Genomic DNA, 27,498 nt, shown 5'->3' with positions numbered 1-27,498 from the left:
ATCCAGCTACAGCAACAAAAGCAACATATGTAATATTTTTCCTGCCTTTAAGCATTAATAGTTAGTGTGTAACTCCTTGGTGCCACTGCTAAATTGCTACCAATCCTAAAGCTGAGCCATTTAAAGATCAGTCAGTGGATCTATACTGTACTGAAACAGATCCCAGATTTCCAAGACCTGCCATTAAATTTATATTTAAAGACTCCCTGTTAAAACCTCATTGCCATAGTCGTCATCAGTTTCATTCACAGGCTCTCCAATTACTAATTCTCATTTTTTCTGACAATTCCTAAATCTAAAATCATATCAATCCTGGGCATACTATAAAATTAGACACATCCAAAATAAGCTAACTTTTTGTTTAGCCTGTTTCAATTCTTTCCATCTTAAATAAGAAAAATAAAATATAAGCACTTTCTTTAGTATATTCCAAAGACTGTCAGTTAAAAGCAATGAGTGTCAAAGACCAGCTCAAGAGATGCACTGCTGAATATAATTAACCAGAAATATAATCAGTACACCATCTATAGGGTGGCATAACACCTTTGAAAGCATGCCAAGTTGTTTTTTAGGGTGAGACAACACCACCTAGCACAACTTGAGGACATAGTTATGTAAGGTGTGAGTCCATCCTCTGCACAGAGGTAAACTGTACATAGGATCAGCTGCTCTTAAAAACCTGTGACAAGACTTGAAAGCAAAAACCTACATGGCCTGACTTTTCACCCTTCTCCTTAGGACATATTTCAGCTAGGCAGGCTATTAGCATATCACCTCTTGGTCTTCCTACTGGACTAGAAGTGTAATTTCCCCAGTCTCCTCTTTTCTGATGTTCTTATTTTAGCTGCTCTATCAATGTCTGGCACAGAACCCCAAACCCTGGGTGTGGAAGGGTCCTAACCCCAGCTGCAAAGGGCACACATGTACATGACCAAGCCAACTGCATTTGTGCCACACAGCCCCCCTGCTCTGGGTGTACCAGCCTGGCTGCAAACACTCTCCAGAGACACAAATCTGTGTGTTGATCTCTGAATAAGTCTATGAATTATGCTAGGATTTTGAGAGTGTTAAAATGGTCTTAATTCTCCAGATTCACTCCTGCTTACTACATCTTCCTGGAAAAAATGTTTTTTCCAAAGAGAAGAGTATTTCAAGAGAGCAAAAGGCAATAATTGTCCTGTTTGTGAGTTTTACCATTTAGACCTGTCTGTTTAATACCAGCATCAAATATTTTACTTACATTTAGTTTACAATGTGCTGTGCATTCCAGAGTTATTCTACTTATGGATTTTGGGTTTCATTATTAAGCACTTTATCCTCATCTGTCTTGAGTTAAATCTTGTTGACTTCAGACAGCCTCTGAATTTTGATTACATCTTCAAAAAGCAAGCAATCTTTCCCACTCCAGTTTCGGAGTTTTATCTACTTACTCAAATCAAATTAAATCACTGACAAGAACTGAGAATAATCTGCTGAGAATAATCTGTTAAATGACACTCAGATCCATGATTTTTGATAAGCATTAACTACATGGTAATTAATTCTAAGCTTAAAGAAATATCATGATGACAGTCTCAGTTTTATTGAGGCCAAGTATATAACATAGCTGTTTTCTGTCTTTTCCAAGAAAGTATTTCTAGCTTATCTTCATATCACTGGTTCTTCTAGGCTTGCTATGCTATCTCATCTCATATAAATTTAATATATTTGCACCAAAGCAAATGCAGAAGCTTTCCCTGTGTACGTACAGGATCACCTGGAGGGCCTGGTAGTCCTGGCTTTCCATCTCTTCCTGGGCTGCCCTAGAAACAAATGGAAAACTTGAGGGCCTAAACCATTGATGAGGTACACATTATTTTTCTTGTATATATATAAAACTGTCACTTACATTAATACCAGGGGTACCTGGAGCTCCTGGCAGTCCTGGAGGTCCCCTAGGGCCCTAAGAGCATGGAAGGTCATTTAGGATATAAGAATACCTTTCCTGCAAAATTCTTAAACTAAATTAATGCTTTTTGTATTTAGGAAAAAACTTATACCCTACCTGCACACCTGCTGATCCAGCTGGACCTATAGGACCCTGTAAGAAAACTCCAAATAATCAGTAATTACTCTTTTTGGGATAAGGGAGATGAACTTCATTTAAAAATGCTGAATGTGGGATATTTGTGCAGTTTTCACTTTGAGAAAGGCGTACTTTAAGGTTTGGTTTTAAATCCACATGTAATTTTGCCAAAGTTAGAGACCTCAAGACTTTGCAAATGCCCATTTTTTAGGGCAAGCATTTCCAAAAATTAATGATCTGTGCTGAAACTTGGTATTTAGCAAGAAGATCCATTAAAAAAGCTAATGAGCAGTTGAATAGAAACAGATAATTTACATATAAATGGGTAATTTTTAAAATTCAGATTAGAAAATATTGTATCTGAAAATATTAAGTATTATTATTTTAGATTAAAACATTCAGGGTGAATGCCTAGTCACCTTTCACAAATATTTTCCCTTTATACCAGAGCACTGTCCCTGAACTGAATTGTATCAGGTGATACACATTGGTTGACAGAAGAGAGATTGCCTCAGTGGAGAGGCAGAGATTGTTTCACTGGAGTACAACTCCTGCAATAACATGTACCACCTACCAGGTACACCATCAACATCAGCAATTTTTTTTACTGCAAACTCTGAAGGCACTGCAGGTGGCTTTATTTAAAGACATTAAAAAGAAAGAAACCTGGGAAACAAGCAGAATAACTGAAACAGTTATTGCTGTACAAATGATTTACTATGAATGCCTCAGATGTTTGTGTCAACTTGCTGCATGTTTGAACTTAAACTGCACAGCAACCCTTGAAGCAAACTGGGAGGTGGGAGTCAGGCCAGAAGGGAGTTCATGGCTTTTCATCGTGCTTTGTTTGCCTATTGCAGTTGCTCAGTGATGAACAGCAAGAAGCCCAAATTCTGGGTGCTGATTTACTTACTGGTGATCCCTGAATGCCTATTCCAGGGGGCCCCATCTCCCCAGGTGCTCCCTGTACACCAGGTAGTCCTCTTTCTCCCTGTGAAAGGTACAAGGCTTTCCATCACAACAGCTCTGGAAATGCAAACTATCATATTCTCTTTTAAAATAAAATAAAATTTTAAAATATTTTTAGAAACAGAAATAATGTATTTGGCGTACCTTTGGACCCCTTGGACCTGGGTTTCCAGGAACACCAGTGGGACCCTAAAAGAAACCCAAAACAAAACGAAACAGGAAAAAACCAAGACAAAAAACCAAATTATGTTTTCAAATCCAAGAGACTAGATGAATTTAATGGCCAAAATTAGCCAGCCCTTAGAAATAAACTATGACAAGTTTGCATATTTTCCTTGTTAGTGCCAGTGTCACTAGGCTCAGATGTGATAATTACACTATCTCTAGACTACACTAATAGACTAATAGATGGACACTATTTCTATATTTTAGTGCACTTATAATACCACTGTAAAATATATTTTGATTTTGAAATTGCAATAAGAAAAAATACTTGCTTTGTGGATTTTAACAGGAAGTGACTAAGTTTAGATTAGTTACTAGGAAGAAATTCTTTACCATGAGGGTGGAGGCACTGGAACAGGCTGCTGAGAGAGGCTGTGGATGCCTCATCCCTGGAAGTGTTCAAGGCCAGGTTGGATGAGGCTTTGAACAACCTGCTCAAGTGAGAGATGTCCCCTGCCCATGGAAGGGGGTAGGAACTAGATGAACTTTAAATTACTTTCCAACACAAACCATTCTGTGATTTCTTTCATTGTACAGTGAGAATTCTTTCCCAGTTGCCCCTGCAGAAAATAAAGTCAGGAGAGACTTTTCAGATTATGGACTTACTGGTGTTCCAGGCAGACTTGGTCCAGGAGGCCCCATATCACCTTTTGGACCTGGATGTCCAGGTGGTCCCATAATTCCACCAGGGTCACCCTACAAAATAAATTTGAATCACTAACTGAAATGTGAGGATTTTTCCCTATGAAAAATCTCTAAATATTATCAAGTTTATCATAGAAAGTGCCAGTACTTTGAAAAGATATAGAGAAGAAAAAATACCCTCAAATTTTCCTTCAAAAAGTTACAGAATTGGAGACATGGGTCATATAACCATCAATAATAACCAGCACTCTCTTGGTTTCCCATGCTTGCAATGCATCTGATCTACATTTCTTGTTCCCCAGGCTCCTAATATGCAGGTTGTCATTAAACTCTGCCAACTAATTCATAACAGCAGCTGAAACAACAGCTGTCTCTCCCCAGCTATCAACCGCTAGTGCTAAACCTGGGGTCTTCAGTGTATTCCTCTTTACACCTCTGCTCTTATTTCAATACATGCAGTGTCTCTTATTCCACATGGCTAAACTCTGCTGCTTATGCAGTAAAATTGTGCCTTTTGTTATGCTGGCCTCTTGTCTCTTGCAGGCTCCTGCAACACCCTCTGTGATTCTTTCTGAACCCACCACTTCCCATTTTGCAAGACGAGTACATTTTGTCCTCGCTCCAGTTATTTTCTTTGCCTTTCTTTCAGCTCACTTCTTCAGACTGGAGTTTATTGGTCTCCCTTGTACCCACCCCACAGTGTATAAATACCACAACATATCCCATAGCTCAGAGCACACCTGTATATCCTCTTTTTCACCTTCTTTACATTTAGTATATACATACATAATTTTTAGTCCTTGCTGATGGAGCTGAATTCTAACTAAGGGATTTCTACACAGCAAACTACAATGTCCTAAGGAGATCCAGTCTTATTGTACATCTGAGCCAGTGTAGCTGCCCTAGAGCTCTGCCAAGAGGAATATGTCTGACTGTGAAGTGGGATTTTACACATTAGTCTGGGTAGGACACTACCCTGAAAAGGTTGTTCTGTAGTCAGGACCTGAGGTGACATTTCTGCACAGCCCAGATATAAGGGCACAGTCCAATCTCTTTGAAATATTACTTAAATTATTCATCTAAAGAGCAACTGGGTTGCCAAACTGGCCTGAACCATCTCCAAATGCAGAGATGTTTCTTCTCCAAGACACAGGGGGTTGCTGCTGGTACATTTTAAAATCACTTCACACAGCAGCCACACAGATGCACTATGGAAAAATGGAAGGTTTCTCTTGAAAAGAAAATTTAAAATGCTTGAACATATCAAGCTTAATGAAAAACACTTAAAACATACCTTTTCTCCTTTAATTCCTGGGTTTCCTGGTACCCCAGGATCTCCTGGTAAGCCCTGGAATCAATAAAAATATAACTGTACATTTTTATAGCTATTCCCTTAATGGTTATATAAAAACACAGATGAAAATCAGTTTACACTGCAATATTTACTGTGCATTAGTATGCACAAATGTTAAAGACTATAAGTTAATGAATGCCTCCATAATTAAATATAGAAATCATTTTTCTTTAAGTTAAAATGTAATAATCAAGATATTTTCTGGACCCTGCTAGGGAGAATTGCAGAGACCAAAACTTTTATTTCTTCTATTTCAAAGTAATTCCAAGTCTTGAAAATCAACTGTTTTTTCAAGGAAAGAAGTAGCACATAAAAACTTGAATTTTAAGTAAGTGTCTCATCTCTTTTGCCCATGGAGGGCTGCATGATTTCCTGTACTAGTTAATTATTCAAACTGGTATCTTAAAAGCCTCAATTAATTTCTACTCCTTACATTAGTTAATCCAACAATTCCTTTTAAATGTTATAGATATGTAATGGACAGTCAAACATTTTCAGTAAATAAAGTATGTTCCAGCCTTTCTTTTGTCTAAATCTTCTCGTCTTTCACATTTTGATTTTAACTTCAGTATTTTCCCTTTTCCTTTTCATGAAGGATTTTTATAAATGCAGAGAAATGAAGATAAATGAAGAAGATTAAGATCTAAATAGAAACTATTAAATAACAAGTAAGGCTTAATTGGGTTCTTTCACAATACTGCAACAAATACAGAAAACTTTTTCCATGACCCTTCAATGTTATTCAACCAACTATTTAGTCAAGCATTTTGTTAAGAATACCAGTAATTTTCACAGTAAAGGATAAAATTGCCCAAACTGAACAGTAAAATCTTAGTATGAAACTTAAGCTGGACAGAAAAATGAACTCTCTGAGAAAAAGACAAGGAAACACATATTGTTTTAATTTTTCTTCTCAGTGTAAAACACAGTTTTGTGCACACTGACATATGACAGATGACAACATTTTCATGCCAGTAGTGAATGTTCAGCAGCTGTGTTTGCTTTCTCTGCTGCATTCTGCACTTAATACAGACAGACAGCTACTTGTTTCACCCAGGCATCCAAACTAAAAGCATAGGAAAAAAAGTACCCTAATGAAGAATATTCTGCTTATACCAACATAAAATCATTATGGAAATGAAAATTTATGCTTACTGATCATGGCCTACCCTATCCACTCTTGATATTGGTATAAAATACATACAGCCTCTCCTCTCTCTTCTTTTCTAAGGATTTCCCCTATTTTTTTTGGGCCAAGCTCAAGTGGTTTCTTAGGAAAGAAAGAAGTAATCCTTATCTGCTAGATGACTACAAATTACATTTGACAATGTAATTTAATGTAAAAAATTTTTAAAACTTTCACAATTTTTATCATACTGTATATATACTTTTTAATCTATAATGCTTCATCTTTAGAAGATAAAATAACAAGGAGCTTATAGCTAAGGACATTGTCTCTATAATACATTTAAATGTATGTTTTTACATACTAGAATTGTGTGCACAGATAGGAGTCTTCAGGATCATCTATATTTAGGACTCACATATATTATAATTAGTATTTATCTGTTTATAGTGTTCTTTTGATCAAAGATCCATCAGAACACCACTTTCAAAAGTAGAAACTATGAACTCAAGTGGGATGATGGCAACACAAGCAAGAGAGAAATGAGTATTTTGTTATCTTTCACAGTAGGATTGGTGATTTATACATAAAAAGAAGCACAGCAGATAAGGCTTACAAACTTTTAAATAGATGATAAGTAAATCAGACACAACTGAAAAAACATATGCCTCAACTGAGTAGGAAAGTGAGATATAATAAGACTGTCAATAAGTAAGACAGTAGAAAATGACTACATGCAAATTTAAATACGGGTGGTTTTTTCCCTTGTCAAGGGCTGAAGATGCTGTATTCTACTGGTCTCCTTGCTTATATCCCTAAGACTTTTAATAGGTCACCAAATAAAGCCTCCCAGTTCTGTACCACTCAGAAGGGTATTTTAATCTTAATAAAGTATATGGCTTAAAAGTCTGTTCAAAATAAGAATCTTCTTCCACAATGTAGGCTCAGGGCATGTGTGGAAAGTCCTAAGGCAAAATGCAGCAACACCATCTTCTAGATGCTTCTGCTGGTAGAAAAAAACTAAAAACCAAAACCACACACACAGAGTAATGATTGAAATCCCAGTCCTTTTTAAGTGAGTGGCTGAACTCCTAGGCTAAAGTTAAGATTTTTATAGTCTGCTTTTCTTAATCCACCTCTCAGATCTAACCACTCTTACGTCCAAAATGCTATTTAAAACCATTTTATGTCTTATGGAAGAAGGGAGGTACAAAAACCAAGAAGAGGGGGTAGGTGCCACTTGCTAGGTTATGTGACACCACTAGTGTTGTGGACTGAAACACAGGGAATTAGGCAGAAAATAGTTGTCTGCACACTGAAAGAGGGATGATGCCCTCTTAATAATTTGGAAGGGAGACAGGCAGCCACTGGCCCAGGAGAGGCTTCTGCTCTCTGTGGGTATCAAATCAAATGCCTGGGGCACTTTCAAGTTTAGTATAATGGTGATTAATAGTTGAAGATGTTTCTTAGACAATTCAGACTGGATTGAGATTTTACTCTTGTTCTTCCCAGAGGCACAAGGGTTACAAGTGTGCTGATCTTGGAGTAGGTGCCTACCAGTTTGAGAAATCCCAACCAGCCGAGAGACCCACCTGGCTGCTGCCCAGTGGCATAATTGTTACAGGGACACTAAAACCCCTGTGAAGGAGACCCTCATCACCTTGCCCAATCAGCTGGCAGATTGAATGAATGTGGAGCACCCAAAAGCACAATGACTACAGGAACATTCCAGCTCTGCTGAGAAGTACCACTGCTTGACACTCCCAATCCTCCAGTGTCACACCCACAAGCACACTACATTTCTGGGAGCCTGTTGCAGTGTGATTTCCTGTTTCACCTATCCCAACCTCTCAGGTGTGCCAACCTTTCCCCTCCCCCTTTTTTGCCCTCCTGCTAAGAGCTGTCCATCAATCCTAACATTCCAGCAAGGGCGTTGTGTGGTTGGCAGAAGTTCAAAAGATGCCCCTCAGGTCCAGGTTCATTGGCCTGTCCAAGTGTCTTTATCCCTTGAGCCTTCCCCTCCTCACACCTGGCTGGCCCTCACCCGTCCCTTCCCCTCCCTCTGTCCCTGGGGCTTAAAAGGAGACGAGACCATGTGGCCGGGATTCTATTGGGAGCTGTTACAACATTCAGAGGTCTGTCATCCTGGAATAAAACTCTGGATTAAGACTCTACGATAGAATCCGCTCTTTTCTCTTCACCGTCACCTGAACCTTTTCCACCAGAGGTAAACTGAGTTCCTACTATGCCTGGATTTGTTCTGAGTGTCCAGCTGCAGCATCCATCCAGCCAAGGGTATCTCTGAGGTGAAATACCACAACTGCCACCTTTTTCCAGCAGCAAGGGCCAGACAAAGCCAGGCACGTCCCACCTGGAAACATCGGGATTAATATTCTATAGGAGCCTTGCCCAGTAACATCTGTGCCTGGTAACTGCGAGCAGCTGCACAACACAAACCAAGAGAACTTGCTGCTTAACCATCCCAGCCAAGCAATGATCTCCCAGATGGAGAGCCAGGACCCAATGAACATAACGCTAACAGGGGAACAAGTGAGAGAAAATCAGGATGGGTAAAAGCTCTCATTTCAGTGACCCCAATACCCAGATCCACTCCAGGCTGTCAAACAGTGTCAGAAGCACGATATAGATGGTTAAGTGAAACTCAAGATAATGGCCTGTTGAGGGAGGCATCCCATCCTACTGTGCTTCAACCCCTGATAGCTACAGTAGCACCCACAAAAGGAGCAGCTATGGTGGCACTGCTTCACTGGCTAACTGTGCACACACCACAGCTGCAGCTGGAGAAATGGCACAATACATACAGCTTCTCCTGGCAGTCCTCTGGGTCCAACAGGTCCTGGAGGGCCTTGCAGTCCCTGTGAAATGATATAATACACACCTGAGGTAAAAGTCAATCAACTACTGTAATATGGTGTAAAGCATTCTTATATGTAAATATATTAAAACATCAGGCATTAAGAATTGTCTTCCACATGGAGTAAGAAGTACAGAGTTTGCTCATTCTCCCTTACTCTAACATTTAGTTCTGTAAGTCTTGTGGACTGATATGTACAAAATCCAAAGTATGTATATAAAGCAAATACAAGTAAATACAAAGGGAATACCTAAAGGGAAAGCATAAAAAAAGAACAGATCAAGATTTCAAGAATCATTTTTATGACAACAATTTTGAGGCTTCTATAACCACATCCATTCTCACTGGGTCTTCTTTTCATGATCTAAAACTTAAGATACTATCCAACATAAATACTACTGGGTGGCAGTTAGATTTAATATTTCTAATTCTACCTGTGTTTGATACAATTCAAGTCATCATGAGAGATTCTCAAGAATGTTTGTGCTTCAGTTACCTTTTTCACAGAATCACACAATTGTAGAATGGGTGAAGTTGGAAGCAACCACAATGGGTTATCTGGCTCAACCTTCTTGCCCAAACAGGGTCATTCTAGAGCACATTGCAGTTTCTTCCAATGAGGGAGACTCCACAACCTCCCTGAGCAATTTGTTCCATTGTTCAGTCACCCACAGAATAAAGAAGTTCTTCCTCATGTTCAGGTGGAATTTCCTGTGCATCAGTTTCTGCCCACTGCCTCTTGCTCTATTGCTTGGCACCACCGGTAAGAGCCTGGAAACCTCATCACCACTTATAAACAGTGATGAGGTCTCCTTCTTTTCTCAAGGCTGAACAAGTCCAGCTCCCTCAGTCTTTCCATGTAAGGGAGATGCTCCAAGCCCTTAATCATCTTTGCTCTCCACTGGACCTGCTCCAGGAACTCCATGTCTCTCTTCTACTGAGGAGCCCAGAACTGGACACAGCACTCCAGATGTGCCTCACCAGGGCTGAATAGAAGGGCAAGATCACCTGCCTCATCCTGCTGACCATGCTTTTCCTAATGCACCCCAGGATAACATTGGCCTTCTTGCCCACAAGAGCACTGCTGGCTCATAGTGTTGTCCACCATGGATCTGCAGGTCCTTCTCCAAAGAGCTGCTTTCCAGCAAGTTGTCCCCTACGGATATTCCTCCCCAGGTGCAGGACCCTGCACTTTCCTCTGTTGAGTTTCAGACAGTTCTCTGCCCATCTCTCAAACCTTCATGGTCCCTCTGAAGGGCTGCGCAGCCCTCTGGGGTATTGGTCGCTCCTCCCAGATTTTGTGTTGTAGAGAACTTGCTGAGGATGCCTCTGCTCCTTCATCCAAATCCTTGGTGAACCAACTAAACAAGACTGGGCCCAGCTAGACCCTGGACAGGCCTCCAGCTAGACCCTGTGCCATGATTATGAGCCTCTGGTGTCTGCTCTTCAGCCAGTTCTGAATCCACCTCACTGTCCACTTATGCAGTCCACACTTCCTGAGGTTTGCCTGTGAGGATAGACTCAAAGCCAGGCCATGACTGCTGTAACATTACCTGCTGCCTCACAGGAATAAACAAAGGAGCTGCTCAAGTACTGGCAGTGGTTGCTCCTTGCCTCACTAAGCATAAAGAGAATTCACCCAGCTACCAGAGGATTTCTGATTGCAAAATGGGTGCTCATATTCTCAAGTGACAAAATAACACCTGTGTGTTTCTTGAATAACCTTTCTGTGTGACACTGAGAGCAACATGTAAATGTACATTTTACAATGTATGTACAATTTTACATGTAATGTAAAACATAAATTTTATGTAAAATAGCCATGATCCATATAAATAATTTGCATTCTTTACCCATTAATGCTAGCTAAAGAGTTGATAGCTTCAGAGTCCTGTTATATAACAGCATAGAATGCAATTGTTATTGGATGAAATAACTTTCACTTACCTTTGATCCTGGATTTCCAATAAGACCAGGTGGTCCAGGATCTCCCATTTCACCCTAATGATTTTGTTTGAGAAAACAGAAAAATTCAAGTTTACTGCTATGTCTCTCAGTATCAGCTATGTATACTGACAACATATATAGTATGTACAAGTCCAAAAATACCTTATTTCCTTTTGATCCCTCCATTCCAGTCTCTCCCTGAAAATAGTAAATGCAACTATAAGAAGTTAGAAATTTAAGTAGGATCAAATAAGAGCTTAATTTGCTACCTTAAAATACTGTTATGCAGTTTGCAGACATAAATATTGAGAAAATATAAAATAATTTCTGATTCCTTTTGCGAACTATGAAAGACATAGCAACCTAATTTTTTCTGCAAGTTTTCCCAATGTTTTAAAGGAAAAATGTTTGAAAACACTATATTTCCTTAGCAGCATTTCCAGTCTATTCTTCACCACTACATCTCTTCTGGTAACCAATATTCACCTCCAAACCCACATATTATTACAGTAGGATTTATTCTGATTATTATAATATGTTAATAAAAAATATCTCAGTAACCTTGAGTTTTATATTTAAAAGCACAACTAGTTTTTTGTCAAATATCGTAAGAGAGGACAAAAATTAATTACAAATATGGAACATAGGTAAAGAGAGTCTTACGGAATGAGTGTTCTGAAAATTTGTCTTAAAATAAGAAAAAAATTATGCACACATTAAACAGCTGTATGAGAACAGCCTGATGTTAAATGCCACACTAGCCGCATCAAAACAGTACAGATCAGGTCACATAAAACTTTCTGGAAAAGCTGAAAGAAAGAACCTTCAGGGAATAAAAAAAAAGCTTCTGCTCTAAGCTCGGTTAATGGACAGTAGCAGCAACAGAAATGCTGAAAATCAGGGCACCTCTGGTTTTTTTATAACCTGGGAGACCTTGATGGACATGTAAGAAGGAGACAATACATATGCTATTCCACATAATCCCTGCATCTAGTGGATGTCTACAAAGAAAAGAATTACAGAATCAATACGGTGTGACAGTAATCTCAAATGTTTCACATTATTCACAGCAGTTCAAAACATGCTACACTTACTGGGTCTCCTTTGTCCCCTTTTTCAGAAGGGTCTCCCTAAGGAAAAGTAGAACAGAGGTTAACAGATTTATTTAAAATGTTAAATAGCACATATGTCTAGTTTTGCTGAAGAGTCCTGGAAAATGTGGCTATTTTAAAACTGTCTAAAATACAAATATATGTATTAGAAAAGTTTACTTGAGAGATGATGTTGATTTAATGCCAAGACCATGACATTCATGATTCCCTCAAGCAGGAGCACAAGGGAGGGTCAAGAACATGAACTAAAGAGAGTAATCACGCATCCAAATCTGAAAAATTCTCAAACTTAGATGCTTTATAACACACAAAATCATAAATCTATTGTATCAATGGAGTAAAAATACTGTTTCTGCCTGCATGAAAACTATAAAGGAATATAAAGGTATGACCAAAGAAATCGAGAAGCCTCATAGCTGAATGGGAAAACACCTATTAATCAGTAGAACTATGTACAGCACACATTCCTAGAAAAGCAAAATACAGTTCTGTTCCCAAGTAGTAATACCTCCTGAATCATACTGTAAAATTTATGCTTAAACTAAAATATACTAAATTAGAATGTTAATCTGTAAATTTTAATAATTTAAAGCTTCTTGTTTATTCATGTAGATATTGAAGATCATAACTTAAAAAAGTATGACTGTCACCTAATTAATGAGGCAGCCTCTGATCATAAACATTTATAAAAATAATTTTAAACTGGTATTAAGTAAAAGTCTGAATGCTTTTAAAGCTAAAGGCTTTGTGAGCTGGTAAAACAGGGAAATTTACTTGCCTATGTAAATACCCTCCAATAAGGGGCTTGAATAAAGTACTAAGGACATTTAGAGATGGACAACTTTTCCCATACCCAAATATTTTGTCTTGATCTCCTGTATATTTTACAAGATTTCATTCAAAATCAGTACATTGCATCAACTTCTAGTAAACACATGAGCACAGAAGTAAGGAATTAACTCACCTTTTCTCCTTTTGCACCAGTCATTCCCAATTCTCCTTTTTGACCCTTTTAACAAAATTAATTATATTTAAAATCTTTGTATTCTGGCAAATGTAAATAACCCCCTCCTCTTCTTTAAATGTACTTTTTTTTCTGTGTGGGCCACAAAATCTTAACGATTATTACAATGGAAATCAAGCTTAAACATCTGCAAATGAATTTAAATGGCTGTTTTCTACAGAAGATCTGCAGGCTTCTCAATAAAATGTTGTCAGTTCTGTCACATATCCAGAGCTCTTGTCTATTCTCTTAAAAGTTTGAAAGGTATGCAATTGTTAAAATATCAGTGAGCTGTTTATACAGGACAGATAACTGTAAACAATAAAGCGTGGATTAAGAATTAGATTTCCATGTAATTTTTAGAGGCTGTCTATGAGTATTTTTGGTATAGAAAGCCTCATCATTACAGAGAAACTGCTTTAAATATTCATTATTTACTATCCAAAATATTTTCTGAATTTCAACTTTTTCAGAGTCTTTCCCACATAACTGTCAGGGCAGCTCATTTGACTTCTCCAATGGCATTATAGAAACCATACATAATTCCTTCAGCATTTCTCCTTTCTATTTATACTAAATGAGAAAGAATCACATGTTGCCTCTGCAGGATAACACGATGAGTTGGATATTGGTCTACACAGATCAAAATGCCAGTCATGTCAAAAATCTATTCCTTCAAAGCCCATTGGGATAAATCAAATAAAATGCATTGAGGGTGGCGGGGAGAGGTTGGGAAGGCCCTTTGAAACATCTCCAAATTCATCCCAAATGCTTACAACATCTCCTTTCTGGCCTTTAAGTCCAGGGGTCCCAAGTACTCCCAGTAGTCTTGTGTCACTCTGGAAAGAAATATCAGCACAAAGATTAGAAAATGCCACCATTTACTTCCAGTAACAACTTGTTTACCATAACAATTTATTTTAATTATCCAGTTGTAAATTCAGAAGTCCTAATTTACCACTAGAAAGGGAATAATAATAAATGCCTATGCAGTACAAGTAGGTAATATGTTGCAGAACACATCCTTTATCACACATTCACACTCCTGCCACACTAGCAGAAAATGAACAAAAGCATAAAAGGGAAATGTCTATGTTGACTATTGCTATGCAAATCTATGATTTTTTAAAGTTCAACACAAATAACATATTTTTATCCTCATTGTTACAATGCATTTCTCAAGTATGTTAGAAAAGAAGAAAACCCTCAACTTCTATGAAAAAGAACCACAAGCTTTTTACTTTTGAGTACCATGAAATGTAAAAAACCATAGAACTAATTTAAGTCTACTACAGTAGTAAGACAAAGGAGAGGGAACAGGCTCCTCACATTGCTTCTCAAGGAAGACAGACTTAAGGACTAGATGGTTCAGGTTCTATACTTGCTCAGCTGTTACTGCACTGCATTTATTTACTCTTCTGTACAAGGTAGAGACACAATAAAACACAAAGCAAATGGTTTCCTTTTCACAAAGTCAGATGTCCTAAGGGGAACATGTTTCTCTGCAATGACAATGGAAAAAAAAGCAAAACCCAATAACCCTGAAAAATGAGCTCCTGTCAAGAGCCAGGGAATCCCAATCCTAGAACACATGCCACTGGGGTGAGCAGGAACCCTGAGTAAGCCAGCTTCCCTTGCCATATCCCTGTTTCCAAAACTCTAAAATGGGAAAATATCATAATGAAAAAATGTGCCATTTACACTGTGTTAATATTTTCAAAGATAGTAACTGAATACAAATTGAAAAAATCAATAATTATCTTAGAAATGCTAATTTCCTGATGGATTCTCCTTGGTGGTTAGGGTTTGTAACACTGTGAGCATACTAATTATCAAAATCACCTTCAGAACAAGATGCAGATATCCAGATACCTGAGTACTGATGAGAAGTAGCTGACTACCACTGGGCTGAGAATCCAGGTGTCTGTTACTGTGAGTGCACTACAAATTATGATTTATTCTCAGTTGTAGGTTTTTTTTTTTGTAAATATGAAGGAAAAAAAAGGGGGAAAGGCTTTTAGACCAAAAAATTACCCTTATATTCTTTGCATTTTTATAGGTAATTTGCTCTTTAAAACCAAATGTTGGTAAAATACACCAAAGCAAAAAAATCTTAGAAAGTTAATACTGAATTATCCCATAATAGTCTAAAACTACTACAAATTATAGTGATTCCGAACATTTCCTGACCAGATTATGTTATAGTTTAAATTTCTTTGTGTTTCGGTTTAATTTTCTATTTTTATGTGTTGGAGAACATTGTTGATTAAACTGATTTACATGCCCTTTCCAAAGATATTTAGAAGCAAGTTTAGCTAAATGACCTTATATCTACATATGGAAAACTGGTAAGTAGGAAGGATGACAAACAGAGGCCTTGAAAACCCAGGCAAAGGATAACAGAGGTCTGAGAGTATAAAAATGCAAATAATGAGGCATTGTGTATCCATCTCTGAAGGAATGTAACATACAGGGCAGAATTAGTGTCTTGGCAAAAAGAGGAGAACAAAATGTGTTTATTGAACACATGCAAAGCATCTGATTCATGCTGAAAATGCAAAAGACATAATAAGAAGGAATATAAAAACAGTCACCTATAAAAACAGGCACACAGGAAGAATGAGGGCAGCAATGCTCCAGCACTGTCTCCCACCCCATTAAGGATCAATGCTACTCCTTATCCTCGGCAGGTTCCTCTCACCTTCATTAAGGGAAGACTGCTGATCTTGGTTTGCTGTTCAGCACAATTTGCTGCTGCAATCAGCAATTGTATTTATAGTGCTCTTTCACTGTATACATGGATCAAGTAAATTATGCTTTTAAAGGCCTGCACTCCAGCCTCCTTAAAAATCACTCTGATAAAGTGATTGATGCTGACCCAGAAAAATCCTGCTTGCAATAAATTATTTAAATACATTGTGCAATTACCAATACATATTACAGCAATCAGAAAATTTGCAAATAATCTGATAAGAAGCAGAGAAATAGAAAAACAGAAAAAACATTGTTAATTATGATGGGCCTTAAGAGCCACCACATTTCTTGATATAATTTTCTCATGGTTCCTAGAAATACTAACACAAAGAAGCCATACTAATATTCTTAGGATAAAAAAAAAAAAAAAGTGTGAAAATACTTTTAACAAGTAAAATGTAGTCAATACCTAAACACTTTAAACACCCAACTGAAAGAATAGCTTGTGACATCCTTGAGAACTTGGATAAAATGATGGAAGATGACACCACCATTCCCTGTGCTGTAGGGAACCTCAAAAACCTCAGAGTATCACTCAAAAATAATTTCACTAATGGTAACTGAGGCACAGTGCAAATTCAGTACTGGAATGTGATAGACTGCTTGATGTCTCCAAGGTGCCGTGGACAAAATCAGCTTCTGTCACAGTATGAAACAGCATGGAGAAAAGACAAGTTACTGGTGCATACATCTGCCTAAGTGCATCAATGGCAAAGAAGAGAAGCTGTTCTTTTCTTTGAAGACCTCTTTGTCTTGTCATTGATGGGAATTTCTCAATCCCATCCTAAAATGTATAGGAATTAATAGGTTTGTTGTTGGAGACTTTAGCTGACTCTAAAAGTCAACTTTAACTAAAAATTTGCATATTTAGAACATTCTACTTGAATCAGAAAGCCAACTCCTCTTTCATCTGGAATCAAATAGCATTTCCTTGTTGAACAGTTAATTGCTTATGAAAGAGTCATTAAAATCTTCAAACTAGACAGCTGAAGTAAGAAGAAAGTTGATAAGCTATCCAGGATTTAAAAGATAATTAATTTATAGACACATACCAGCTGGTCTACATTTTTTCCAGGAGATTGTTAATTAGGAAATATTAGCCACCTTAAGATTACTTAGAGCATTATAATTATAAGAAACACGATTTTTGGAGACAGAAGTGTGTAATTTCCTGGAGATCATCACTGTTTGTATTTCCTCTTGCAGAATTAACCCTAAAAAGACTGTCAGGATTAAAGAGACTGATAAGGCAGAGGTGGGGAATGAGTTACAAAAAATATGATTTACAAAAAATATGATATCAATAGAGAAAACGTTGCTGGTATCAGTGAAAGATTTTTGGCAGGAAAAAGAAACTGGTAAGGAAACCAAACGTGAAAGCCAAAATATGTAAAACTTGAACACATATACATGAAGAAGGAGACCAAATACAGAAACTAAGTCTCTAGGCATAAAAAATGCTCTATGCTTAACTCCTAATACATGCTTCTAAGGTGATATACTGATTTGGGATGGATTAAATATCATAATTAATATCAAAGAAATCACTTCAGTGATAAAAGCAGCTGGAAAGGTATGTTTGACATGAATTTAACTCCAGAATCCCTGCTCAAGGAAAGATTTTAGCACTCATCTGGGAATGCTAAATAAGAAAAATATCCTGAATACATGTTCATTCTATTCATGTATAGTTAATGCATTCTAATATTAAAATAAATTAATTTCCTCCAGGCTTGACCTGCATGACTTAAGTTGTGATACACACATTAACCACTGTACTGGGGAAATAATGTTGTAATAGTGCATCTTGAATTTTTGAACAAAATGGTTTTCTGATCAGAGAGGTTACATACTCCCAAATCAATTAAGCAAACTTCTCCGTTCTCATACAATGGCAGATACTACCACAGCTTAAATGACTTGAAATATCTGCACTAAGAATGTAAAAGCTCTGTCAAGTTGAACTCAGTCCTATGCAATTTTTAGTCTTTTAAGTTCTTTTAGCTGCAGGTAGTTTTATAATTGACACAGTATTTTTATTAGTCCGTAATACAAACATAAGGACAATTCTCATGTCCTTATGGATTGCTGGCAGATATTTTTTAAATTATGCCTCCTTGTCTTTCTATTTTACTCTTAGAATCATGACAGAGTTGGTCAAGAAAGAAATGTCAAATTCAGTTTAAAGCAATTAAGTTTAGAAATGGGGAGCTGGTGCTTCACACTAACAGCCAGGTGGTCCCCACATTTCCTTTCTGAGTTTCACCAGTCAAAAACAAGTAAGCAGAAGATGGATGGGAGGCAAGACACATGGCAGCAAGATTGATGACAAGCTAGGAATGTGACGGGAGTATGGATTGAAACTTGTAAAGGGATGCAGAAAGGGGGCAGGAAAGAAACTACCTTTTGAATTAATTTGGAATTAGGTTTGGAAAGTGGTTTGGAATGAGGAGTCAAAACTTTAATCATTTCTCCCTTAGATACTACTTAGTCATAAACCCACACAGACACCAAATCAAATCTCCATACCTCATTATAATGCTTGTTCAATGAATCCAGGATTCCTTTTAGTCCAGATGGGCCCTATATGGAAAAATATGCATTAGAAGGTCATTTTAATTTAACAAATTTTATTTTTGTTTGCATATCTTTTTTTAAAAAGCAGTGGAGAAGTAAAAGGTTTTTGTTTTTTTGTTTGAAGTGTACAGTAAATTATCTTCTGTAACTTCATTATTTCTTTTTTCTGGCACAGAGGAAGAAGAAAGTTAGTTTTTAAATCTCTGAATTTTGAAAACCAGCAACTTATTTTCAAGTGAACTGGTCAGTCAGAGCAGGCAGCAATTAAATCCATATCTATTTTAATACAAGTCCCTTCTGGTATGAACAATATTCTTGTTCTGCAGCATTTTAAAGCTCTTTCCACTAACTCGAAGCACAAGTTTTGATGTAGAAGCAGCTCCTAGTGTGAGTGAACAGCTAGCTGTTTAACCTGGGAGTACAGTAAGTGAAATTGAGGAAAGCAAGAATTCTCCAGAATATTAACTTTCTAGTTTTATTAGCATTGCAAGTTTTTACTTAAACACACGTTTCATCAAGAAATTAAACACTGTAAAAGGAACTTCCTGATCAAATTAACATTTAGGACAGAAACACTGAAAAATGTGCTTGGGAAAAAGCATTTTTGGACATTAAATCTGCCCATTTTTAGGCATATTCTGCCAAAAAGCATGGCCTCAATGAGATTTTCAAGTTTGATAGATGGAGCAGAACACAGAAAGTACTGTCAGTTCTTAAGACTCAATTAGATTTACAAATTAGTGTAGCTACTCTCTTTGAGTTGAAGCTTTCACATAAAGCAATATGAACACCAACAACTCATGATGGCTGTAAGAAACATTTGACTGTATTAATAAGATTACAAAATATTCAAGTAAGTAATTTAGCCTGATTGACCTGGATGTAATACAAACTGGGTGCAAAAGCTCCTCTGGGGCTTTTATAATTACAATTTATCCTCTGCAGCTTTTGTCTTAGTGTGGGTACTAGGAAAGCTTGGAGGCCACTTGAAACATCTCAGGTATTTCACTCCCTCCTTCTTCCCTAAATTGGAAGAGACAAAAGTGTCTTCCTGTTATTTCAAAGTGAATTGTCACTTCAAATTTATGTTAAAAATAAGATCAAAATGGTCATGATGTCTTCACTAAGATCTCACTCCACTCTGATTTCTGACGTTACGGGCAGAATTTTTACTTTGCTATCTATAATAAAGCCGGCAATTCAGAACTGGGACTGAAGCAGGATGACACTACCTAGACATCTCAACATCAACACTGTAAACCTGCTGTACTGAATCCTTTAACCCAGAATTCCTGGAGAAATCTGAAATCCTGCAAAGAGTCACAAATAAGAACTTACTCTCCCTTTGCATTTGACATCATGTATCACGCTTCTTTTACAGTTTTTCCACAACTGAAACTGCTGCAGACACACAGCCCAGGAAGAAATTAATGCTGCCATCAACCCCAGAATCTCAGATATTATTTGTACATAAATAAATAATTTTTGACAGGATGAAAAGTACATCGGCACAGTTTTGAAAAACAAGCATATCCTCAAAAATCCCCAGAATGTCTCATGACTAAGACAGTCAAGGAGAACTTTAGGCATTTTGGCTGCATTCTTGACTATGCCACAGCCTTTGTGTTACCAGTTTAGTATTTCCGTTTTCCAAAAATTGCTATAAATTTAATAATTTTTTATTTCTACAATTTCTTCAATCATAAAAAACTAGTAAAACAAGTGTACAACAACAGAAGATATTTTTATTCAAGACTTTTTCCCGAATCACAGTCTCTTTTCTTCCACAGTTTCACTACACTAATATAGTTGCAGCGTCTACTCTGAAATCTCTACAGACTAAAAAACCCCAGCAGCATTGGTTTGAACGTGGAGAAGCAATGAAATTAACAACAGTTGAAGAATTATTGTACCAGAAGTTTCTAGCTTTTGAATGAGAATTTTGCACATCTGCCACTTTTAAGCTCACTTGAGCAGGGTTTCCTTTTTTTTTCTAATATCAAGTTGTGTAATTGAGAGAAGCGAAGCACACAGAGTAGAGTTGTATGAATAAGAAAAGAACTGAAAATGTGTCCTGATTGTTTCCCAAAATTGCAAACAGGTTTCAGATGTTATTTCTACAGACAAGGCAGGAATAGAAACACAGGTGCTTAAAGGGAAATAGCTCCAAACTGTGAAATTACTGGGGTTTACAACATATTTTCCTCCCTTAACTTTTATAGTTCACCTGCATTTCTGTAAAGATGAGACTGTTGAAAAAATCTACACAATCTCACAGTCCATGCATAAAATGGGTAACAAGTAAATTGTTGGTTGCATCTCAAAAATAGGCCATTTCAGAGAACACAGTCTGCAAGTGACTCAGTGCAGTTACTTTATCCCTGTATTTCACTTTGGTGTCTGCCCATTAAAATAAGACCCTGTTTTTCAGTTTATTTTAATGCAAAACCTCATGAAACTCATCAGGGCAGATGTACAATATTGCATAACTATTACAACGAGCAAATGGAAAGAATGATGAAAACATGATGTCTCTCACAATAGGACATAAGAAAGAAATTACATTTTGATATGGATAAAAAAACTTTATGCATAGAAACAAGCAATATGACCAACCTTTGCCTGCCTTTCCCACACTCTAATGGAAGTGTTTCCAATATTCTTCTAAGAAGTAGCTGAAAGTCCAGGAAAACCAGAAATGCTACTGACAATTTTCACTTATCATTGCTTTGATTTCTTCTTTATTATAATTAAGTGATAACATTCACTCACTCCCAAAATATTGGTAGAGGGATGACAATATTTCCTGAGGCAGAGGAAATGAAATTTCCAAGGTGAACTGCTGGCTACTTAAGATAACTAGTTTGGGGGCACTGACATATGTATTGAATCACAACAGCAAAAGTGTATGTAATTAAATGAAGAAGTTCAAGTGAACTCCTCTACTGCATCCCATGCAATGCAGACAAAAATGAAACTCTGTTTTAATTTAAAAATTTAGGGAGTAACACAAAGCTCATCTTCCAAGCAAACATATTGAGAAGATAAAAAATATGAAGTTCAGCCTCTTGCAAAGGTAAATGATAAACTGAATGATGAGTTTCAAAAGCTATAGCAATGTGAAATGAATTAATTATATCTATTGGTTGAAAACAATAGCTTAGCTTTGGATGTATCAGTTTAAGGGAATGAATAATTGTGATTACAGTTTCCTAGCCAGTGATTTAGCACACCCTAGGTTGCTTTCCCACCTCTGCCATAGGTAGCAACATTGGATAAGATTGTGTTTGGCCAGAACAGGCTGTCCTCATGCTTCTAACCTTTACAAACCAGCACTGATAACATTTCACTTCTGCTAAAGAATAATTGGGCAGAAGTCAGACTCATCTCAAAGAATTTTTTTTATACTTGTGCAAGTCCGTAGCACAACTGTAGCTTATCACTCTTGATTTTAAAAACAAGCTAACTCACTAAAATGGGAGCTATTAAGAAATGGAATTGCTCCAGTCATAACAGTTCCAGTAGAGACAGAGAAAATTAGGATGGGAAAGATAAAGTTAACCCTCAATAGAGAAATGAGTAAAACTCCTTTTTTCTGCTCTCTAGCCCATCTATGTAAATAGCTATACCTGATGATCCATTTCAAGGCAAAAATAAATAATCAATAAATCCCCAGCCTCAACAGTGACAGACATCAGGGACCCCATCCTGTGTTGCTGAATCCTATGGAATTTTAGTTAGCAGCTATGGCAGAAGAAAGCAACCAGCTCAGTTCTGCACTCTGATCAAAATGCTGTTTTTACAACCTTAAAGCATCCTATTATCATAGTAATTCTTTTTGTTTCATAAAATCAGCATTTCAATTTCAGTGAAGAGCCATGCTGAGCAGGGTAACAGCATGTGACAGTCTCTCTCTCTTTCAGAAGACTTTAGAAGAAAATGGAAGTAGGCAAATACATAAAATACATTTGAAGGGTACAGAGATATTGATTTTACAATCACAATTTTCAGAATGCTTGTGAGAGCAAAGTGAACAGTGTGTTTAACAGAAGATTTTCACTGCTATCCAGGAGCTTTTAAAGTGGAGAAAAGGTCAAAAAGCACTAGAGGGAGCTGCTGCTCCACTTGGATTCTTGTATTCAGCACAAATTGCTACTCGCTGGATTGAGACGGGTGTGAGCTCTCATCTCGGCTCTCCTGAACTGAAATAACAGGACAGTATTCAAAACCAAGAGCAGACATCGAGGATGCATACTACCAATTCCAAACCAGAAGGGAATCAAAGAACACCTTAAAAGTCTATAATATGTAATAGACTTTAAACTAATACAAAGGAGGAATATATTCCATAAGTTTACAAAAATATTTTTTATAGCTGATCACTAAAATTCTTCTTTGACTCCTTGCCTTTTGTGGGAACAGGACTTGTTCCAAAGAGAAAAAAAAATAACGTAAAAGAAAGGATAAGGAAAAAAAATTACACAAAAGAAATGATATCTGGAAGAAATTTCATAGGAAGTCCCACTTTAACTGAACAGTTTCATTACCAGATGCCAATCAATCTATGTTTCTGACAGTGATAAAGGTTTTTAACCAAAGCTATGCAGATGATGTTAAGGGACTAGAAACTTACACCAAGGATTAATTTTACTGAAAAAAGTCCCCAGAAATTAGGTTAGGGAAAAAAAAGAAAAAAGATGAGATATTGGAAGAAGGTTAGAAAAGTCTAAAATGCTGCCATGTTACAAGTAGATTTTTGACTGTTAGCAACTGAGCTTTTACACTTCTGTCACATGAAAGCACAGCATGTATGCTGATGGCAATTTTTGTAACTTTCCAGTTTTCTTTAATTTTACCCCAATCTTTTCCCACAAATCCCTGTATGTGCACATTGTTATTAGGATTGTCCTTTATAATAAATACCTTGAGTATTGTATTTTCTTATCACCATTTTTGTGGTTTTGGTTGTTTTTTTTTTGTCAGTACTGAGCACTTGACTGCCCTAATATATAAATGAAATACTTAACATCATGGCATAAACTCACACTTCATGCTGTAGCTACCCTAACAATTAATGACTGAATCTCCTTTTTCTCAAAAACAAATTTCCTATATTTTTGAACATCAGCCAAAACCCTTTTTTTTTTTTTTTTTTGCTGGAGAGTCTAATTTTTACATATTCAGTCAATCTGTTAACCACTCTGCACCCTGTGTAGGCCAAAGTTATGACAGCAAGCACCCTGCAGGTGTGAGTGCTCTGTTGCACTTTGGGAAAGCCAGAGTAAGGGCTAACAATGCATCCATGTGCATGAAGAAGCTGCTTACTATTAGGAGAGAAGGGTACCTGGAAGCACAGCAAAACTGAATATAGTTTGAGCCTTGAGAAAGAGAGGGGGAATGATGGATCCTGTTGAAGTTTTTTTGGTGTATACAAGCTGTGGCACTTGAAGTATGGGGATCCTGCCAATTCATGTTAGCAGGCATTACTGCTTTTAGAGTATGCCTTTTCTATGTGTTATCTTCTCAGCCTTGGAAGAGGAACACAAGATGGTGGTATAGCAGTATTCAAAGCAAGGAGTGCATCAAGAGAATTATACCAGAAAGAAATACTTTAAACCAATATTTAGGCCATGGCTGTTTAAGGAATGCTTCTCTGTATGTAGTACTAGGCTACAGTACCCAATACAGAGCTCCTTGTAGTGACGTTGCCATGCTGACAAAGTTGAGCTTTCTACTTGCTGTAAGAAAATCTGAGCTACATTTCAGTAATAGAAGTGCAATTTAGCTTCCTCTCAAGATTTCTGGTATATCTGTCAAGGATCATACATCTTCACAAGCCTGACCTGCCAGCAAATCTAGGATGGCAGAAATCTGTAACGCAGAAACAGCTTTTCACTAGCTCACAAAAAGCTAAGTAGATTAGGTCTAACAATGACCTCTGCTATGGTTTGCTTTTTTATCCTTTAAAGGTTATATTTGCCACTTGTATTAAGAAAGATTCTGCATCAGTCCTTTCCTCTGGCCTCCTGCAATCTGCAATACCATTTCAGCATTAGGACTGTGCAAAGGACTCAAACAAGCAAGGCTTCAGTATGACGGTATGCAGGGGAAAAGAGTGAAAGGGAGGGATTTTTAACTGATTTTATGTAGGATAAATGAATTTCATCATAAATGCCTCTTTCTGAAAGCATTTTGCAAGAAAAAATTATTTATGAAATGTATGCAGTTTTTGTTTTGGCTGAGGGTAGATGACATCTGTTTCATTTTAGTCATTGCATCCCATGCAGCAGTGCATTATTCTCTGCTCTACATATAAGACCAGGTTGAAACATTTGAATCAAATGTTCAGATACATAAACCACTAGCCTTTATCCAAGTAAGCAAAAGAAGGAATTATAATGTTTTTTGTTTTATATTAAGAATGTAAAGCAGCAGAAGCTTACTCAATCCACAAATAGCTGTTTTGCATTTGTGCATGACAGCATTTTTACAGTACAATGTACAGAGAATTTTACAAATATGACCAAGTCTTCCCCTAACAAAAAAGGGCTGCTTTCATTGAAGACTAATATACATTCATACCTGACTTGAATTTTAAATCCTTTGTCTTTTTTTAAAAAAATAGAGAAGAAAAAGAAAATCCCAAACCTCTTAGATCTGAGCTAAACCCTTTAGTTCTCCATATTACAAATCCTTTCATAAAGTCATGTATTTCTTAATCTGTTTAATTCTTCAGTCAACTCATTTGAACTACAGCTGAGTGCTCATTCCAGTGCTGGGTATAATCCTCCCCATCATTCAGACAGTTGGCACATGCTTCACACAGTCCTTCATCTTTCAAATTACCCCTCTGAGACAGAAATTATCCCTTCTACAGAGCATCACGCATTTTGCAAAGGGAATGAAAGCACAGTATTCACAGCTAGCATACATGGCCAGTCTTTGAAATGCCAATTTCTGCTTCCTCTGCTGAAGTTTCCATCTTGTTCTTTCCCTCCTGCATAGTCGCTCCTACTTGTGGACCCAGTCCTTTTATTTATGCTGCAACAAAAGGCTACCAGCAGTAGGTGTTTGATACAGCAGAGTACACACAGATTAATTATTTTTAACTATAATTATGATCCAGTAACCTGCTATAAAAGAGTTAACAAAGTCCAGAGGATTTTGTCCAGGCCAAAGGACAGAGTGAAAATTTCCCATTCCCCTCATGAGTTACTCACAGGAGGTCCTGGTGGCCCTGGTTTTCCTGGAAGGCCTGGTTTGCCTCGTCTGCCCTGGAAACAAAAAAATTACAACAGACATTTATAAATGGTGTGGTTAGGGACTGATTTGGAATAAGAATTTTAAGAAAAGATTTGTTGCCTTATGTATTACCAAAAAAAACCCAAACAAACTAACTAAAAAAACCAAACCAAAAAAACCCAACAAAATTCATCCAAAATGAATACTCTGTATCAGTCCCTGCAATACTATCTGAGTAGTTCTAGGATTGCTTTTAATAGTTATAACAAACTATATTTGTATCTCCATCCCAGTAACAATGTCACATTTTAAAGCTTTGTCTCAAATATGAGTGCACATTGATAGGGTTATTAACAAAGTACCTTGATGAGGTGTAAAGAAATTACATTTGTATGAATACACCAGAGCTTGGGATGTAAAACTGTGCTGCAGCACAGTCAGTACATATGTGCAACATAACCCTATTAACAAACACACATACTCACATACCTTCTTCTCTGGGATGTGATAATGAGCACAAAAGCCAGAGATTTATTTGCAAAAACAACTCACCTTCTTTGTGCAATTACTACCATCTGTGTATATATAATGCACATGCAAAATCATTTGCATTAAAACATGAAGTCCATAAAAGTCTACTTAAGGGAGACTTTGCACTCAGTTTCTAAAAAACACATGCATATGTAACTATTACAATTTTTTAGTACAGAGTTTGCTTGAACAACTGTTTTCTTATATGCTTTTTATAGGAAGATCAACATAAAAATGGAAGTAATTTACAGGAATTAACATCTTTATTGCCAAGCTGAAATCCGATGCACATTTTTTAGAAACAACAGCTGAGAACAACTAATATCTAGGTGCAAATGGCAAAGAAAAAAAGTGTTATATCCATTAAGAGTAAACTTTTCCTTTGCATATGGCAAATGTAAATTGATGTTAAGCATTAGGGGGGTGTCCTGGTGAAAACTTGGCTTAAAAAGTGAAAAAAATAAAATTCTGGCTGATGGTTCACAATTAACACATAGGGATATTTCAGTAAGCTATGCTCCTTACTACTAAGTCTGCTTCTGTAGTTTCTTAAATAACAGTGTCACATAGACTGCAGAAGTATTCTCATGAACAGAAAGAAATCCAGTTTTGCTATTTCCAGGTGAGAGCCCTGATCTGTAGGAAAGCACTGTCATGCTGTGCATTTCATTAATCTTGATCTGTGCTGAGGGGATGTCAGTAAGGGTGGAAAATCCCTCTGCCTCCCACCCTGCAGCTCTCCAGGATGAGAGAAGCCAGGGACTCTCCTGGGAGTGGTAGGCATCTCAAGCCCTTCAAGCTGAAAAAGAAACAGACCCAAGATTGTGTGGATGTGTTTCAGCCGTTGGGTTGTGCAGCACAACATGTACACTGCCACCACGGTTTTATCAACATCCTCGGCCAGTCAGAGTGAAACAAAACCACCTCAGCATTTTTGGAGTGCCAAATTCCTGGGTCTTAACTAGCTGAGACATATGTCATGTGCTGAGCTGTTTAATCCCACCAGTACTTGCACATGCAGAGCTCTAACTGGGGCAGCTAAGGGTAAATTTTTAGAACAAAAATACAGTCCT

General features: G+C 37.2%; 1 protein-coding gene across 5 annotated transcripts in view; it reads right to left on the bottom strand.

The window, feature by feature from the left end:
* The window catches only part of COL19A1 (collagen type XIX alpha 1 chain), a 183,821-nt gene that overhangs the window by 38,425 nt on the left and 117,898 nt on the right, over window positions 1-27,498 (bottom strand). For all 5 annotated transcript variants that reach the window (XM_077174795.1, XM_077174798.1, XM_077174799.1 and 2 more), the window contains 15 exons: window positions 25,873-25,926; window positions 18,605-18,658; window positions 14,098-14,160; window positions 13,283-13,327; window positions 12,301-12,336; window positions 11,369-11,404; window positions 11,207-11,260; window positions 9,207-9,260; window positions 5,199-5,252; window positions 3,866-3,955; window positions 3,179-3,223; window positions 2,979-3,056; window positions 2,045-2,080; window positions 1,889-1,942; window positions 1,749-1,802 (listed from right to left, as the gene is read on the bottom strand). In XM_077174795.1, the coding sequence (XP_077030910.1) occupies window positions 1,749-1,802; window positions 1,889-1,942; window positions 2,045-2,080; window positions 2,979-3,056; window positions 3,179-3,223; window positions 3,866-3,955; window positions 5,199-5,252; window positions 9,207-9,260; window positions 11,207-11,260; window positions 11,369-11,404; window positions 12,301-12,336; window positions 13,283-13,327; window positions 14,098-14,160; window positions 18,605-18,658; window positions 25,873-25,926 (807 nt within the window). The remainder of the gene's footprint in view (window positions 1-1,748; window positions 1,803-1,888; window positions 1,943-2,044; window positions 2,081-2,978; window positions 3,057-3,178; window positions 3,224-3,865; window positions 3,956-5,198; window positions 5,253-9,206; window positions 9,261-11,206; window positions 11,261-11,368; window positions 11,405-12,300; window positions 12,337-13,282; window positions 13,328-14,097; window positions 14,161-18,604; window positions 18,659-25,872; window positions 25,927-27,498) is intronic.

This window comes from Agelaius phoeniceus, chromosome 3 (assembly GCF_051311805.1).
Source record: "Agelaius phoeniceus isolate bAgePho1 chromosome 3, bAgePho1.hap1, whole genome shotgun sequence".
Lineage (NCBI taxonomy): Eukaryota > Metazoa > Chordata > Aves > Passeriformes > Icteridae > Agelaius > Agelaius phoeniceus.
Note: the sequence above shows the minus strand (reverse complement) of the source record. Positions and strands in the feature narration are given on the sequence as shown.